The 17048-nt window shown below is 47.3% G+C and overlaps 6 protein-coding genes across 6 annotated transcripts; 3 read left to right on the forward strand and 3 right to left on the reverse strand.

Annotated features, from left to right (window-relative positions):
• Window positions 1-54: 54 nt before the first annotated feature.
• Window positions 55-2186, reverse strand: V1513DRAFT_467929 (RNA recognition motif 2-domain-containing protein; the record flags this gene model as incomplete). Its single annotated transcript, XM_066900119.1, has 8 exons — window positions 55-662; window positions 719-770; window positions 822-873; window positions 925-1002; window positions 1053-1083; window positions 1137-1355; window positions 1416-1896; window positions 1953-2186. 8 exons carry the CDS (start codon window positions 2184-2186, stop codon window positions 469-471), a joined length of 1341 nt encoding a protein of 446 aa, XP_066756681.1. The 3' UTR covers window positions 55-468.
• A 2347-nt stretch (window positions 2187-4533) lies between these two features.
• V1513DRAFT_13605 (exocyst complex subunit Sec15-like-domain-containing protein) lies at window positions 4534-7822 on the forward strand. Its single transcript, XM_066894201.1, has 8 exons — window positions 4534-5221; window positions 5278-5397; window positions 5451-5892; window positions 5947-6562; window positions 6614-6752; window positions 6799-7245; window positions 7297-7634; window positions 7695-7822. The coding sequence occupies exons 1-8, from the start codon at window positions 4919-4921 to the stop codon at window positions 7753-7755; spliced, it is 2466 nt and encodes an 821-aa protein (XP_066756682.1). The 5' UTR covers window positions 4534-4918; the 3' UTR covers window positions 7756-7822.
• A 1139-nt stretch (window positions 7823-8961) lies between these two features.
• V1513DRAFT_371908 (dienelactone hydrolase) lies at window positions 8962-9647 on the forward strand (the record flags this gene model as incomplete). The annotated part of the gene is made up of 2 exons (XM_066894758.1): window positions 8962-9032; window positions 9089-9647. Coding segments are annotated over 2 exons (630 nt in total), but the record flags the coding sequence as incomplete, so codon positions are not given.
• A 1736-nt stretch (window positions 9648-11383) lies between these two features.
• On the reverse strand, window positions 11384-13054 carry V1513DRAFT_372692 (fungal-specific transcription factor domain-containing protein; the record flags this gene model as incomplete). Its single annotated transcript, XM_066894792.1, has 4 exons — window positions 11384-12125; window positions 12261-12352; window positions 12547-12666; window positions 12800-13054. Coding segments are annotated over 4 exons (1209 nt in total), but the record flags the coding sequence as incomplete, so codon positions are not given.
• A 513-nt stretch (window positions 13055-13567) lies between these two features.
• On the forward strand, window positions 13568-14738 carry V1513DRAFT_435559 (uncharacterized protein). The gene has a single exon (XM_066896643.1). It carries the CDS (start codon window positions 13784-13786, stop codon window positions 14408-14410), a length of 627 nt encoding a protein of 208 aa, XP_066756685.1. The 5' UTR covers window positions 13568-13783; the 3' UTR covers window positions 14411-14738.
• A 22-nt stretch (window positions 14739-14760) lies between these two features.
• V1513DRAFT_408107 (MBOAT, membrane-bound O-acyltransferase family-domain-containing protein) lies at window positions 14761-17001 on the reverse strand. Its single transcript, XM_066895669.1, has 3 exons — window positions 16729-17001; window positions 16381-16666; window positions 14761-16326 (listed from the first exon to the last, which is right to left on the reverse strand). The coding sequence occupies exons 1-3, from the start codon at window positions 16893-16895 to the stop codon at window positions 15046-15048; spliced, it is 1734 nt and encodes a 577-aa protein (XP_066756686.1). The 5' UTR covers window positions 16896-17001; the 3' UTR covers window positions 14761-15045.
• Window positions 17002-17048: the final 47 nt, after the last annotated feature.

The raw sequence follows: 17048 nt of genomic DNA on the forward strand, positions 1-17048 counted from the left end.
AACAACACCTCGCACCATAGTTCGGAAAAGTCCACTTCAAACATCAGTCTGGCAATTTCCATATCTGCATCCATATCAAATCCACTTGATGAGACGAACTCTCCAAACAAAGCAGAAGATTAAAAAATACAATCACAAAAAGACAAAATCGTCATTCAAAACAAAGCACCACTAAAACCATCCGAAGCCAAGCCCCAATGATAAACTTAGAAAGGGAGAAATCAAAAGGTAAAGATCAGAGAGGATTTGGCGCATAATAATACAAAACCAACAGACAGCAACCAACGAGTCAGCAATTGCCTGTCGATTATGAAAATCAAAGAATCCCAACAAATAAGCAAAGATAGTTCCAATAATGATATGTTCAACGCAAACAAAGTACCATTAGCCATAAAAGGATAGAGACTGAGGTATTCAGATCCAGCAGCATCTCAATAACGGCAAATTCTGCGCCAGTTTCCGCTGTTGCTACCTGGGGGAAAAAGACCTAAACGAGATGATTAATATTATTTGGCAAGTAAGTTGCATGCATAGTTTACCAATCTGCTGAATACTAGCAAGAGAGCGCAGTTTGCGATTCATATTATTAGGAGGCGGGAAATCCTCTTCCTGGCCCTTCAACGGTCCATCAGAATAATAGATCTTGGGACGGTAGGCAGCATCTAAGTAACTAAATGAGTTTCATTCTTTTGTCCCAGTAAACGTCAATAGAGCAGACCTTGGTCCATGACGCTAGAATTGCGAAACTTCTCGATCAGGCATTCCTTTCCCTGAGTAAATAAAAGTTAGTTTGGAGTATGTAGGATCAATATGGAGGTCACATATATATTGGCATAGGAGATATCACAAATCTTCTCTGAGTTGAAGCGATTCCTAAGTTTCCGATCAGAATTATGTTGGAGGCTACTCTTCACAACGGCTTACCATTTCGTGCCGGCTCTCGCTTTAGCAAAAGTGATGATAGCTTCCGGAGAAGTAAATGAAATAAACGCATATCCAACGCTACAATCTGGTAAATACTAGTCAACATGGTATATTCCAAGTCAACTTACTTGCACTTGTTCAAAAAGTCGATTCGCAGGTCTAACAATAATGTTATTCAAAATCCCGCTCCCTTGAGACGATTGTGTTCTTACAAAGAAAATCATAAGTGTTCTTGTTAGTAACATCGATATACTCCTTCAGCATCTGCTGATCGACCTTATTGGGGATATTACGGAGCATCAAAGTTGTACGAGTGTCGAGTCCACGGGCAATTCTTTCCAAGTCGACGACATTATTCTTTGGGACTGTCGCATTGGTGTACACACTATATCCGCGAGACATGATATCAGGGTAGCTTTCGACTTGGAATGCTGAGTGTTTATTAGCAAAATAAACGCTTGCTGAATAAATGCAAGCAATCATGGACATACTCAACGATGCCTCGGCATCCCACATCGGGTCAGACCTGGGACTTCTCGGGATCGATGTAGAAAGCCTGCGAGCATGCTTTCCGGCTCCAAAATAGTCAAGTTGAGAATAGTTATCCAAAGAATTCTTTGATTTTCCATAATCATAGGACTCGTGCCTGGTCAATGGCTTTCCAACAGGAGACAACTCTTCGATGTGGCCGTCATAGTAAAAATTGTCCGCTGGACTCTGCGGCTCTGAATAGCTATCGTGCACACAGCTATTTCTTTCAGTGGAGCTAGGAGGAATGGACAGTAAGGATATCATATTGCCCCTGCTGCTCTCAAACACTGGCGCGTGAACGGAAAGCCCTTCCCGATGATTCTCGGACGCGAAACTCACTGAACAAGAGCCAGGAGAGTTTGCCACGTCAGATCCGTTTGGGCTGGGCGGTTTTGCGAACATTGCGTCAGTCTCTTTGAAAGACACATAGAAAACCATATCCTGTAAAAAAAGTCAGAGTCATTTGTGCCATAATTAAGTCAATATGCATAACCCACGTCAATCAACTGTCCATTGAGAGTGAGGACCGCAGACGCCGAGTCGCGGACGTCAAAGAATTCGCAAGAGATACTCGTCTCGCTCTCGATTTTCAAAGACTGCACAGATCCAAACGTAGGCAAATACTTTTCCAAAATGCTTCTAGCCCGCTTGGCCGTTCCATGACTGAAGTAGACAGCTAGTTCGCCCTCATTGTTAGACATAAATGGGATCTCGATGCCACTTTCATACATCTAGGTCAAGTCAGTTGAGCGCTGCACTGCGCTATAAGTTCATTGTTGTATGACATACCTGAGTAAGGTAGCTCTTTGGGAAAAAGTGAGGCCGAAGATGGTATCCCAAGATCGGCTGGGAGCATACTGCCTTATATGATGTAACAGCATGACGAAGATCGAAGTAGGCCACTATGATGGACCCGTTGAGTGCAATCTCGCGAGTGTAAATGCCCCTGAGATCGCCGAATGCCTGCGGCGCGAAAGTGGGGTCAGCCAGCCGCATTTAACTCTACCACAAATCAATCCAGAAGGGCACCACTTACATGAAATTTCTCACTCAACAAGATAGGATCCGCACTTTTAGAGAGCCCAGTAATTTTGAGGTAACGGCTTGGCTGCATGTTTGTCTGATGGGAGGACTCAGGATGTGAAAAGCTGGAGCGTGAATGCTCCTTGAGCACGGGCAGATTGTTTCGCGCGGGGTCTTTGATTGATTTCATTGGCTCATTGTCATTCATCAGGTAGCTCTGCCAAGATCGCGAGGAAGATGACACTGAGCTTTGCACGCTTAGTCCTTCGAAGCTTACGCTCAAGCTGTCAAATCTCTGCTGTTCAGCAACGAAAGAGGAATCTGATGAGTTCTGTGTTGCAAGGTCTGTGCCACTAGCTTTGCGCAACGCAGTGCTCGACTGAACATAGGGATCCACCGAGTACTCTTTTGATCGAGATAATGACGATACTGCTGGGATTAGTTAATCTACACGAATGGAGCACACAGACCGTGTGAAACTGTCACTCACGGGAAGAATGGCGCTCAAGCTTTGAGATGGAATCCTGCGGCGGCTGTTGCGGCTGCTGTGCAGAGCTGGAGACAGACCGGAGCCCGAATGATGGCCCGTTGGAGTATCTGTTCAGGGCGTCTGGTCTGCGATCGGTAGCCTGAGGGGAATCAAGGAGAGCGGACGGGATGGCTTTACGCTCGTCGAACTCATTTGAGGGAGAGCCAGGATTAGAGAAGGAGTTAGCTTCAAACGAATCCTGAGCCGGCGTGCCAGGACGCTTTGATCCAATGACCCCGGTGGAGCTCGACGTGGACACCAGCTGGCGAGAGGGAGCAAACTCGCGAATAGCAGGATTGAAGGGCGCGAAGGGCGAGTCCATGCGGTCAGACGATGCGAGGAGGGAGATGTCATCAGACGAGGACGAGAAGAAAGTCGTGGTCGCCGAAGCAGTGGAAGCCATGGCAAGCATGGGAGGCGAAATCAAACTGTCTTGGAGTTACAGATATTCGTGACGCACACACACGACGAGAAGGCGAAATAAAGAAAGCAGAGGTTTACACGAGACAGCGAGATTAAACTGAGAGAAGAGAGGATGGGGATGGAAAGGCCGTGCCAGACGGGTGGGTTTTATAATGGGAGAGAGACGGAAGCAGAGACGCGGGCGTGGGTTCAGAAGGTTCGTCAACCGCGGGGTCGCGTTTCTCACCAGGCCCTGTTTGTTGTTTTATGGTACTTTTGGGCGCACGTCAGGTTCGTGTAACATCACGCGGCTTACGCGCACGACCGAGCTACACAAGTTCAACACAATCTGGTTCACCTTTTTTTCGTCTTTCTCTCGCTCGGAAGGGAGAGAGTAAGAAAAGCAGAACGGCGACACGGCTGGATGCTGATGCGATGGATGGGGACTCGCTCGCTCATTTGTGAGGAGCATAGCAGGCTGGAAAGCGATCCGCTCGGTGCGTATTCTGTACGATATATCGAGATATGCAGCATCAGACGTCTGAACATTGAGATCTCGAGTGCTTGCGCGCTGATTGGACGGCCTGCCGACTGCGCGAGACTCGAGCGCCGGAGGAGTAGGAAATCAAGCCCGAGCGTTGCCCCGCCAACGCTTAATGCAGGTCGTTTCCATGGGCAAATATCGCCCGTTGCCCACAAGAACGATTCAGCGTACGGCCGATGCGGAACTACTTCCTGATGTAGCCTTGATCTCGACAGGGTTCTTTAAATTTAATTTTGGACGTTAGTCAAAGGTAGTCAGTGTGTGTCTAAAGCAGGTATCGCGATCTTGCATCTGAGAAAGCTGACTCTGCTCATCCGCATCATTTAACAAAGCATTCACTGCAATTCCGATTATTAATAGTCTTGCACGTAGATCATTGGTGTCTGATACAATAATTTCCAGCAAAACTGTAGCACTCTGGCATTACCGGGGAGATAACTGCGTGTTTGGTGGCTTGAACCGCACGTCTTCCTCACTGCGTGTTTGGTGTAACTACTGAATCTGTTATGTCGCACCAGATATTTGTTATTATTACACTGCTGGATCAGGTAGTCCACGCTCTCAGCATCACTCCGGGTAAACTTCAGTGGTTGCAGTGACCGCACGGCCGTGTTAATCTTATACAATCCTCGGCATATTCGCACATCAAATTGTCACCACTAATTCTCACAGCAACATATCTGCCAGAGCTGGATTCAAGTCGCCGCTGATCATCTGGCTTGCTGTGTTGTTGCTGACGCAATCGCAGACTCCGCTTCTTAATTCCGACTGGGCTCAACCGGTGCTACAAACCGCGGCTTTGACGACGACTCTGTCATCGTCTTAATAATATACGTCGTTCCTACACATGCGCACCTAAGGCCTGTTTTCCGCTGCGCCGACAAAAGCGATAGTATTTTGTGTATTGTACACGCTAGACACAGCCGCCTGGCCAGCTTCTCAGTTCCCTCTGTTCCTACGCAACGATGTCCCTTACCACTTCCGCCACACTAACGATATCCCCACCCGCCGTGGCCGCTGTAGGCGGAACGACGGTTACCGAGCGCACACAGGCAATGATGCAGCACTTACAGCAAGTTCTACTACTCAGCTCCGATCCAATATCACTGCTCAATTCATTCGAAGGAGATGATTATCTCGAGCAACTCGCTCCCGTCGTGGAGGAAGCTGTCAACGCCAGCCAGGTTGATCTGCTCATTGACCGACTAGCCAGCATCACGGCGCTGAAGGAAATTGAAGTCCAGAAGTTGTGCAACAGTAACCAGCATGTATGTCGTCTGGCAATTTTATTGACGGACCGAGCCACCTGCTAATACTTGGATAGGAATACACGAAGGCTGTGCAACAGCTCGCCAAAGTGAAGCAGAGTTCAGAGCAGATGCGAGCGAGCGTGCTAAACATCAATCAAAATTTGCAACAATCTGGTCGAGCTCTTGTGGCTAGGGTATGATGCTCAAAGCTATCCGCCTTTCGAGTCGTGCTTCTGACTTAGAGTAGAATAAAATGCTATTAGATTCGCAGGGGGCGAGGAAGAACATCGACGACGCTACCAGTGCGCTTCGACAATGTTTAAAGGTAATCAACATGACAAACAAGATCCATGAGATGATCGAGCAAAAGAAATATTTCGGTGCACTCAAGAGTCTGGACGATCTGGAACAAAATCACATCCAGGAAGTCGCCCAGTTCGAGTTTGCCCAGATGATACGGAAATCTGTACCCGTAATGCAGGCTACAATTAAGGATGACGTTATTGCGGATTTACAGGTCTGGCTTGCGAGTGTGCGCATGGTCGCTCCGCAGATCGGACAGATAGCGTTTGGAGTAACCGAGTCCAGACGACGCCGATGGAAGAAGGAGGTCGACCATAACCCGCAGCTGCGGTTTTATAAGCTGAATTCCGCTGTCGAGCTGGCTATGGACGACGACCATGATGAAGGTGAGTATCCCGTTTGGGACTAATTATATGCATCAGCATGCTGATAGTACCCAGTCGATCCTTTGAATAACGATACTATTAACGTCGACTTGACTCCATTCTACGAGAGCATGCACATTTGCTCCGCACTCGGCGTTCTGGATGAATTCCGTGACAATTATGCCCTTGGCCGGATCAAAGAGCAAGACGCGATACTACCGAAGTCATTAGAATTCACAGATGACGACATCGCCCCATTGGAGAGCTTACTACACGGTGCGTGTGGATTTGCAATTATCGAGCGCGTAACTGTTCGGAAAGCGTACCGGGTCCGAACCCCTGCATCTGTGAACGAGCTGTGGGAGTCAATGTGCCAGAGAATTGCCCATTTGATTGATCCGGTCTTGCCGACACTGCGTAATCCAGAGACTTTACTACAGGTGCGAACGTTACTTGGTCTGTTCATTCAGACGATGGAGAGCTACGAATTTTCCGTGGCGAGGTTGCATTCTTACATGTTGACGTTGTTTGAGAATTATTCTGCATTCCTGAAACAGAGATTTGCCGAAGAATTCCAGCAGACTGTCATGGAAGATGATTACATGCCGATGAAGATCAACCAACGTGACTTATGGGAGAAAATTATTAGTATAAGTTGGTACAAACCAGGCAAAGAGGCGTCGAAAGTCAAGTGAGTCTTATCTCGAGCAAATTCGATTGTTTTAGAGAGCTGACCGTGTAGGTTTCCTTGCTTGCTGCCGTTCTCACAGGTATACCCACTTTCATGCGCAGAGATTCGCAATTTTGTGAATCAGCACTATCAATTCTCAGACGAATTTTCAGAACAAAATCCGGGTCAGATCGAAGCCACCCTACGAGCTGTAAGTCTCCGATTGCGTCGCGTCTTTATGACGCTAACATTAATAGAACCTCGATGAACTCCTTGTGAAAGTCGTCTGCAAAACGCTCCGCGACCGGCTGCGGTCTAGCAACCGTGAGGAAATTGTGCAGATATTTATTAACCTGGAGTACTTCGAGATTGCCGCCGTTGAGCTCGAAAAGATGCTCAACGAAACCGCGACCGTGCATCTGGACGAACGTATAAAGCTACACGCGGCCGTCGCCTTCTCAGATGCCCGTAAATTGGCCGAGACCCGCATTTTCGAGCTCGTCAATTCCAAGATTGACGATTTCCTGGAAATCGCGGATTACGACTGGGATATTAACACTGAGAGGACTGCGCCGAGCTCGTATTTGTCGGATATGGTCAATTTCTTGGAGACGCTTGTAGATTCGACGCTGGTAAACTTGCCGCGGTCGATTACTAGTTTTATATACTTTGACGCTTTTGATCATCTCGCCACGAAGTTGTTGGTACGTTGAGCCAGATGTGTAATGTGTGTGTATTAAGCTAAAGGATAATAGGACTTGCTGTTGAACGCGGGGCGACGGATTAGTAAAGCTGCTGTCCTTAATTTCAACCGAGACATCTGCTATCTCGAGAACTTTGTCGGCAACATCGGTTCTTCATCGTCCAAGAGGCGCGACGTAAGCTTGAACCCCGGTGCGCTTGACAACTCGAAGAACGTCAAGCACAGAAGCGAGGAAGACGCGGACAATAGTTTGTTGACCACGTTCACGGAGTTGCGGCAGACGATCGATTTACTGCTGTCACCGAATGTGGAAGAGTACAATAACACGGAGATAAGAATGCGGAAGTACGGGCGAGTAAAACCGCAGAACGCGGCGGCCTTGGTCGAGAAGTATGTTTATTCTTCTTTGTCTTTTGCCCGTTAGATACGTGCGTACTGATATTTATCAAGGATATTCGCGCCGCCTGCTACTCCCTCGCGAACCATGAAGCGATTCCGAAGGGGCGGTTAAATGTCAGTACACCCGGGAAACATTCATATTGTATTATAGCCAGTTAGGCCGATATTACGCAGACATCAGGAGTTTGGGACTTTCTCGTAATTTGGCACCTTTCGAATTTACCAGATCATAAGAGTGAGTTATTGCTATTCTATTTTACTTCGGCATTTTATTTGCATGAGATTCTCGGCTGGGATCGTATCCTTTCGTTTGTGTCGTTGATGTGGTGGATTACTTCGTACTGTGTATTTTAGGGCTTCTGTATATTTAAAGTGAAAAGATGGTGGAAGAAATATACATTTCACTGTTGAATGTATTGTAAGCTGCAGGACTCGGTAACGTCCGATTGTAGTTTTTTCGTCGGAAAAGGCGACTAATTGCAGGCATGACATCATGTAAATGCTCAAATGGCAATTAAGGATTTGAAAAAAATTTCATTGAGCGTAAACAGCCAGTTAAAAGAAGAAACTGTGGTTTCAGACACTCTCTATCGCGTGGAAAACTATGTTCTTGCAAGCCAACGCGATTGGTCGAGGTCAGACGCAAAGCATTTATTCAGTACAAGCTCAATGTCTCGCCTGAACCATAACTGGGCAAGCACTGTTATCGGGGACAGGGTCCATGCGTTCCTCGATACATAAACCGACGACATCCCAGAGAGGGTCCCGATCCTCCTCGCTAACCCACGGCACTGCCCATCCATCTCGTTCTCTGCGATTCTATTCGGTTTCTAAAGCAATCAATCAAAATGTCTTCTAATCCACCTGGCTTGTGCTGCCTTACTGGCGTTAAGCACGGTATGTTACTTAAGCTCGTCGTAACTGCGACTGTGACGTTGTAATGAATTTGTGACCTAACTAGTCGACACAGAGGGCCCCGTTACCGGAGAGATCATCGATTATCACGGAGGTATGTCCAATATATATGTTACCTTTTGAATTTCGCATCTCGATTTGATGAAATCCGACTATTTCTTTGCAATTGCGTCGTCTATCGTAAAGCGACGAATCCGCTTCGGTTGAATGAAGGTTGTTACGTTTTAGATTTGTGATCGACCAATCTTTTTACCGACCGGTTTGGAGATGCCTTGAGTGAGGTGTGCGATGATGCAAAATAGCAAGGAGATAGATGGTCTTGTCAATTGAGTGCGGGAGGAGCGTTTTGAGGTTGTACCAATAAACTAACGTTACTGGTGTAGTCGAGGCTTATGTCTCTGGTGACAAGACATCTAAGAAAGTCATCTTTTTCCTGACCGATATTTTCGGTCATGTTCTCTCCAATGCTCAGCTGTATGTTATTACACGGCATAACTTTATTACAAGCATTTTTACTGATTATGTATTAGCCTCGCTGATGATTTCGCTGCCCAGGGCTACTATGTTATCGTCCCTGACCTTTTCGGAGGCGATGCTATCCCCTGGACCCCTTTCGACAAGCTCGGTGATGTCGGCCTCCCGGAATGGCTTGGAAAGCACTCCCTCGAGGTTGTCGAGCCTATTGTCGAGAAGGTCCTCGGTCACATCAAGGAGGACTTCGCACCCACCTCGATCGGCGCTGTCGGCTACTGCTTCGGTGCCAAGTATGTCGTCCGTCTCCTCGGCGAGAAGAAGATTGATGCTGGCGCCATCGCTCACCCGTCTTTCGTCGCTGACGAAGAAGTCGAGAAGGTAACTTCCCCGTTGATCATCTCTGCTGCCCAAACCGACCCCATCTTCCCTCTCGAAAACAGAGTTAAGACTGAGGAAATCCTTACCAAGAATGGGGCCATCTTCGAAATTACTGTCTACTCTGGTGTCATTCACGGCTTCGCGTGCCGTGTCGACCCTACCATCGCTATCGCGAAGTACGCGAAGGAGAGAGCGTTCTTCTCGCAGGTTGCGTTCTTCGCTGAGTATCTCAAGTAAAAGATTGCTTTGTTTGGACAAGTTTTGTAGTGTATTGTAATGAATGTGAATGCTCCTCTTTTGGATAACAGATTTGAGCTGGCTGTAAATCAGTATAGTCGTTAGACAGCTTCTAGAGTCGTTGCTGTTTGAAGACGAGCATCTTTATTGACTTACTCCTCCTAACAACTTCCATAATGTACATCGTCCATACTTATAAAATCCCCATGACAAAATACATATCGGCAACCTAGCGAATGAAACACAATGTCGATACAAAAAGTGCAAAACCGTAATACGCCAAAACAACAAAATACATAAATTTACATTATAGAAGCATCGCTTTTCTTTCCATTCGAGTTATTATTTCCATTTCCAGCTCGAGCGGAGGAGTTTAAATCCCAAACTATATCACCAAAGATCTCCTTAAAGAACGAGTCGCTGGCTAACTGCATGTCGCTAGCGTTTCCTCCGATCTCCTGTTGTTGCAATTGATCTTGTTGATGTTGAGGCGGCATTTGGACTTGGGCAATGTCTCCTGAGCCGGTCAAACCGCCTGGTGGCATCATATTTGCTGGCATATCGATGAGCCAGTTGGCGGATCCAAAGTCCACGAACGAGTTCTCGCAGACGCGATCCGTGTCGATAACAATCTGATCCTTGTTATTCTCTAACGCCCGCAGCCATGCCTCGTCAAACTCGTAAAGGTACGGATTGGGTTGCTCATCTTCGATAGGCGGAAACGTGGACGGAAGAACGAACGTGTCTATTAATACCTGCTGTTGTTGCTGCCGAGGTGATTGTGGAGGTAATGGCGGTAGCATTCGCTGAGACGCAGATTTGTTTGTCGGTGACACCGCTGCATGCACAGCCGTCGGCTCCACGAGGGGCTGTGGCATCGGCGGCGGTGGTTGCGAGCTCGGGATACTTCTCCGTCCATTTGAACGTCCCGACGATGTCCCAATTAGTTCCGATTTAGAAGTTGACGGCCTCGCTCCGGAACCTGCATAATCCAAGGTACCGTACCTAACAGTTGGCGACGGTGGTCTTGAAATTGCAGACGCGCGGTCGACAACATCTGGATTTCTTTCAAGCTGTAGCTTGTGGAAGTACCTGTCCTTCAGCGTCGTGCACCAGCCACCAGCGATTGACCAATATTCCCGCATAAGCACGAGGAACTTCAAATTCACAGTCAAATGCTTCTTCGCCATCAATGAAATTGCAGGATCACTGGAGAACACATTGACAATATGAACAGTCGCCGAATTATATGCACCAAAGCCAACGAACGCGGCGGGAAGCACGTCTTCGATCTGAAGCGTGTCGTTTAGGATACCCGAAATCGCACATGCAGCTGCGGTCAGCTTATTCGCTGATCTTTCAATAAATGAGATAGGCGGGGCTTCGAATTTTGAGTTCGAGTGGTCGTACGGGTAAATGCATCGGTGCAAAGCGCAAAGACACTGTTGAATACAAACGTGCATGTGAACGAAGGTACCGGCTTGTTGCGTAGCGTCCAACGCTATCAAATTTTCCCGCGAATAAACCAGATGAGGTGGTAGCGACGAATAGAAACTATCGATCTCACTCTCCAGCTGTTGAAACTCCGAATATTCTGTCCAAGGTGCAAAATTCTCCTTTTTCCGATCCATGTTGACGTAAGAAGTAATATGACCCCACATAATAACAGACTTGACGTGATATCCTGGAAGATCTAATGGCACACGCGGGAGTTCTGGATCATTTGGTGGATATTCGCCCGTCAATAGCTGCGTCACCACAGGTATGCTGTTCAAAAATACATGATCGCTAGATGGCAGCTGAATCTGGCACTCCTCTTCCATGAGCAAAAACGATCGTTTTGGACCTGAATGCGCAAGTCTGTCAAACACTAGCACACTCCACCATGTTTTCCTCCTTATCTCTCTGTCAACCCAGCTCAAGTTTGGGTCATCGCTTTCCTTGTTGAGACCGAGAGTTGCCGCCATCCGCATCGTCAAACCAGAGTAAATTGCTGCACGACCACCATTTAAACCGCAGAAATCGTTGAAACCCATGATCAATAATGCTTGTGTTGTCTCTACCGTGGGCTCGTCGAATTCTTGACTCAACAATTTTCTAGCTTCTTGTAAAAATGGCTCTCCTGCAGCATATCGCGGTTGCGTCATAATCTGAGGATGCCGTGAAAATCTTGCCGACACGGCACAAACCGTCAAAACTAACAGTGGATTGACTTGACCAGCTCGAAGCCGCGGAATAAATGTTGGCTTGTGTAAGAAAGAATATGATTGGTTGTTGAGATAACGGAAATATAGCTCCGTCAAATGCTCAATAATTTCAAATTCAGGCATGCTCACATTCACTAAGCTATTGTTGACCTGCACACGTTCTCTTGAGCTCGTGGGCGAATCAGCGTCGCCGATACCAGCAGTGTCTCCGAGACTGTGAATCAAATCCGAATCCACATCGTCACCAGTAGCTACACCATAGCCCAAGCCCCTGAATGTTCCATCCGCTGCACGCTTGAACCTCGGCTTCGATGACGCATCATTGTTGGTGGTGCTACTGCTTTTGGTCGTCACAGGTATTTCGTTTGCCGACGGAAATGCATTAGAATTTGAAGGTGGCCATGACAACAACGGTACTGTGGATGACTTATTGGATGCATGATAAGGTGATGAAGTTCCCGCAGGAGGTTTTATATGACGTTCCATCATCTCGAGTCGCTAAACGATGAATTGCAAGTTAGGCACATATTACTGTAATAAGCTGGAGCGCGGATTCCTGGCCGAATCCAATAAAGCAGAGCCGCTTATCGAAAAATAAATCGAAATGATGCAATAGGAACGCAAATTCATAATCATCGGAGTGCCAACATTGATATTGAAAAATCCTTAGAGATAATAAATTTCGTACGAACCTTGTTTAACATTTCGTGGTAGCCGAACCGTGAGCCTCGGTTTTTCGCGGCGGGATATTGGCAAGGGACATTGAGCCGGAGGCAATTTTTACACGCCGGTCTGTCACCAGAGCATTTCACCTAAAAAGTCTCAGCAACAACCGTATAGCTATTTGTCAAGGTAGTATGCCGAAATAGTCGGAACTTGAGACGAACACTACTTCCAACACTTCGACAGAACCATGGCTTAGACCATTCCAACAAAGTGACTGACCTTTTTTTTCCTGCAAGCGACACAAGCGATGACTAGCTTTCGCTTATCGCTACCTTGACCACTATTGTGGGACGAGTGGCCGTGCTTGTGATGGTGGTCATCGTCGACGGAGGTGTGCTTGATCGACGAAGAAGAACCGTCACTGCTGTCATGTGCCTGGTCTGCGGACGATGTTGGTAAGAGTTCATGATGCGGTTGCTGGCCTACAGCAGACGCAGAAGACTGGAGTGAATGAAGTTTGCCGGAGACGGGCATTATTTATGCTGGCATCCGAGAAGGACGGGGTTCACCTCAGGTTGCAGACACGACAGGGAGCGCAAGCGAGATGTTGACGAGCGCAGTAATTTAGCAAACCAGGCCAGGCCGGTGACACAGCGGACGGAGGGAAATGCGAAACAAACACAAGGAAGGCGTAATTAGTGACGATGGCCGAACGGTTGTAGTTGCGGGTGAGCTAGAGAAGGCAGCTTAGCTATGATGCAAATCCGAACGCCCTAACCACCGCGAACCTGAGTGTCATCGCGCTCCCTACCCGCAACTAGTGCGGCGCGTGACATCTTGTTCCGGTGCGAAAATTGCATTTCAATTGCTATACTTTGTGCCGTTGCAATTGGAAGAACAAGCACCAAGACAGCAACATCAGGTCCCCCGCAGTTTCTGCCGAGGTTAGGGCTGTCGTAGCCACTAGGACCTGTGGCTCAATCAGGACTTACAACTGTATTTCCTTGCTGATTGAGTTTGCAGTGGCGGTGCACTTCGCGTCCAATATGTGCGCGCAGGGTCGAAGATCTTCGAAGTTATCTGCGACCCCTTGTAGTCCGCAGGGTCCCAATTTCCACCTTTCCATTATATATCGACATCGTCGTATCACTATCTTCTAACTATTATAACTTCCTCCATTATCCATCCTGTATAGCATACTACGTCACATTTTTTTCTTTTTAGCTTATTCTTGTTAAGTGACTCATTGATTATACTCGCCAAATGTCACTCAACTGGGTTATGCTGGCGCGGAATCCCGTTGACGCATACGTCCCGCTGCAGCACGAAATCACTATATACCGTGCCCCTCAAAGAACTTCTTTCAAGCTCAGACTGGTCGGTAATCCCGCATCTTCCATCTACCCGGGAAATTTGCCAACGGCGGCTCGACCAGTGAAGCTCGACGCATCCCAAGGAAGACTCATACTGACTTCTCATCGTGTTATCTATCTTCCCGACTCTCCCTCTTCAGTTCTTCAGTCCTTCGCTGCGCCGCTGCGAAATGTATATGATGCCCACGTTACACAACCGTGGTTCGGACCAAACATGTGGTCCTGTGTCATTGTCCCAGTGCAAGACGGTGGATTGCCAAACGGCACACCATGTGATCTCACAATCACCTTCAAAGACGGCGGCGCTTTTGAATTCCACGAATGTTTTGAACGAATAAGGGAGCGAATGCAGGAAGGCGTCAACCATATCGACGAACTCCCAACCTACTCAGCTCCAAGTTATGTTGCCCCGGCTTCTGCCGCTCCAGTGGCGGTCACCATTAGCAACACGACCACGACTGATCCAGCTGGAGCTGTGGTGAATGATGAACCGCCGCCATATGATGCTCTTAGTTAAGCTACTTGAGCTATTCTTAGAATTGCACTTGATATAAAACGTCAGAATAATGTCTATATCGCCAGCGGCTGGCTTTCTTGATTTGGCAACATAAGCTCAGTAATTGTTTGGTTTTACGGTTTCAGTTTAATGTAATAGTTTATATGTCACACAGATTGAAGTTTTTAATCGTTTGATTCTCTAGTATAATTTGATTTGCATGATGATATCATGGGTTTTGGTGTTGGTATGAACGGTTACTATCAGTAATTTTCTTTCTCAGGACTTAGTGTAAATGGGAATATAAAATAAAGCATCTTGGCCGCTCTTAGCGATAGGCATAGAAGAACTCTGAAGCAATCTTAATACCAGTTCATTGGGAGTGCGTATGAATATTGAAAGGCGATCAGCAAATTGCGCTCGATGCTCTGCAGGTTAGGGTATTCAGAAACCGGATACAAGAACTTTGTGTCGTGCATTTAGCTATAATCCATTACCTCAAAATTCATACACAAAACGCAAGAGATTATCAAAAATGTACACTGAAATCCCAAAAATACTCATTATTAAACAATTTGTATGAACACACACCATGTTTGCCCAACTTTTCAGGATCCATCTATCGCACATCGTCACCAGCGCCACATCCGGACGTATTATACTTTTCTCTTTGACGCCCTTTTACGTGCATCACCAGCCGCCATAGAAGCCCGCCTCTTGAACTGCTCTAAGTCGCTCCTCAATTCCGCCAAATCCATCTGTATGGCCTCCACACTCTCTTCTATGTCTGCATCCGGAATTCCAAGCGACGGCTCATGGAAATCTTCCTCAGAGGCTGGTCCACCGCCCAACTCTGATGGTGCTCGCTTCGCTCTAGCTGTTTCAATCTCAAACCGCAGTTGCTCGAGTTTTGACGCATTCTGTGTCCTTGCCGAAAGCTTTGCCTCGATTTGTTTCTTGACCGGTTTAGCCGAGAATATAACAGTCATAGCAAACAATCCTACATGAATGTAGAAATACACAGCACGCCACGCTTTCATACTGTCATTGAATGTTAAAAGTATAAACGGCTGTACCGCATATGCCATCGTTAGCTGCGTACCCACATATGTGAGCACGTCATAGTACGTCTTGTAGGGACCTCCTTGTCTCAGATCTGAGGTTAGGAAAAATGGTCGGATGTATCGCCTAGCAGCACGGCCAGACGATTGCATGAATGCGCCGGTCACAAACGTGAGATAGTACCCCGGCGATACGCCGTGCCAAAACGCAGATGTGAGGAATGTAATGAAGGTGCTACTGAATCCAGGTTTCTTTCCCTTCGGAGTCACACGAAGGTAGACGTACGTCTTGAGCCACTTGTTTGTGTTCATGTTCCATGTCTCTAGCAGTGTGTATGTATTCTGCCCGGTTTCGAACCTGTACGGATCAATGTTTTTCACTCGGTCCCATTTTCGCTTATTCGTGACCGGATCAACGCCATTGTAGCTCAACCCTGATAGTATGCAAGCACCTTCCGAAAGCGACCAGGCGCCGTAATACTTGAGTCTGTAATAGAATCCGAGCGGCCACAGATAAAATATGCGGAAGAGGAACGAACGTGCCCGAAACTCGTTCGAGATAATATACTTGGGCGAAAGAACCGTACCCAGGCCAATCCACAGGCCAATCCAGAACACGCCTTCAAGTGCTTTGCGTGCCGCGACGCGACCACTTCGTGGGATTTTGCGCTTACGGACCTTCCGCAGCTTGCCGTTCATGGCCTGTGGTGCAGTCGATTCGACGTCGAACATAGAGAAGTCAAGCCATCGTCTAAACTCGGCGTAGTCAAATGACGGCCCAACTAGGAGCGAGGGAAAGAAGAAGACGTAGGTCAAGTAGTCGATGATAGGCGGTAGCGTTGTCAAAGCGCGGTCTTTCTGAATCGAGCTCAATTCCTTCAATACCTTTTAGCCAGCCACCTCACAAATGCAAACCAGTAATTTACATACAGCTGCCGGTCGACGGCCGTCATGGACGTTCCATCCAAACGCCGATAGCTTCATTACGAGCACCATCTGTGCCCCTGTGATATCAACCTGACTCTCCCATAGCGGGTTGAAGTATCGGTCGACGTGGTTGATTGTAAGATGTCCCATGAGAAAGAGAAACACGACCCATGGCATCAGTGGGCTCTTGACATATTTGGCTAGTGTATACGTGCCCAAAGACGAGATAAAAAGCGTTTTAAGTCCATCCCAGAGGCTGAAGATGCCGAGTATGTAGAATGCAGATACACTAGAACATTTAGATTAATTCCATTGACAAGAAAAATTCAGGCTTGCATATTGAAAACGCACCTCAAGCAAAATATCTGCTTATAAATCGGTTTGGAGTCTGGTAGTCGCTTGAGGACCGCGCAGAGTGGATACGACAAAAGGAACGTTAAGAACAACTTCAGTGGGTCAGTAGGCATACCAATGCTCTTGGCTATGCCACCCATGAACGAATCAACGAACTTGAGCATGGTGATGACGGTGTGTCAATATTGCCCGAGGACAACAAATGAAGTAAATGTTGCAACTGCTGTGATAACTCGAGCGAGTCGGATAGTGTTAGCTGTCCCAGACACGTGAAGCTTGATGTGAGACCCGCCATCGCGTTCACCATAGCATGACCA

The sequence above is a fragment of the Lipomyces chichibuensis genome (assembly GCF_038497645.1).
Source record: "Lipomyces chichibuensis strain CBS 12929 unplaced genomic scaffold V1513scaffold_1, whole genome shotgun sequence".
Taxonomy (NCBI): Eukaryota; Fungi; Ascomycota; class Lipomycetes; order Lipomycetales; family Lipomycetaceae; genus Lipomyces; species Lipomyces chichibuensis.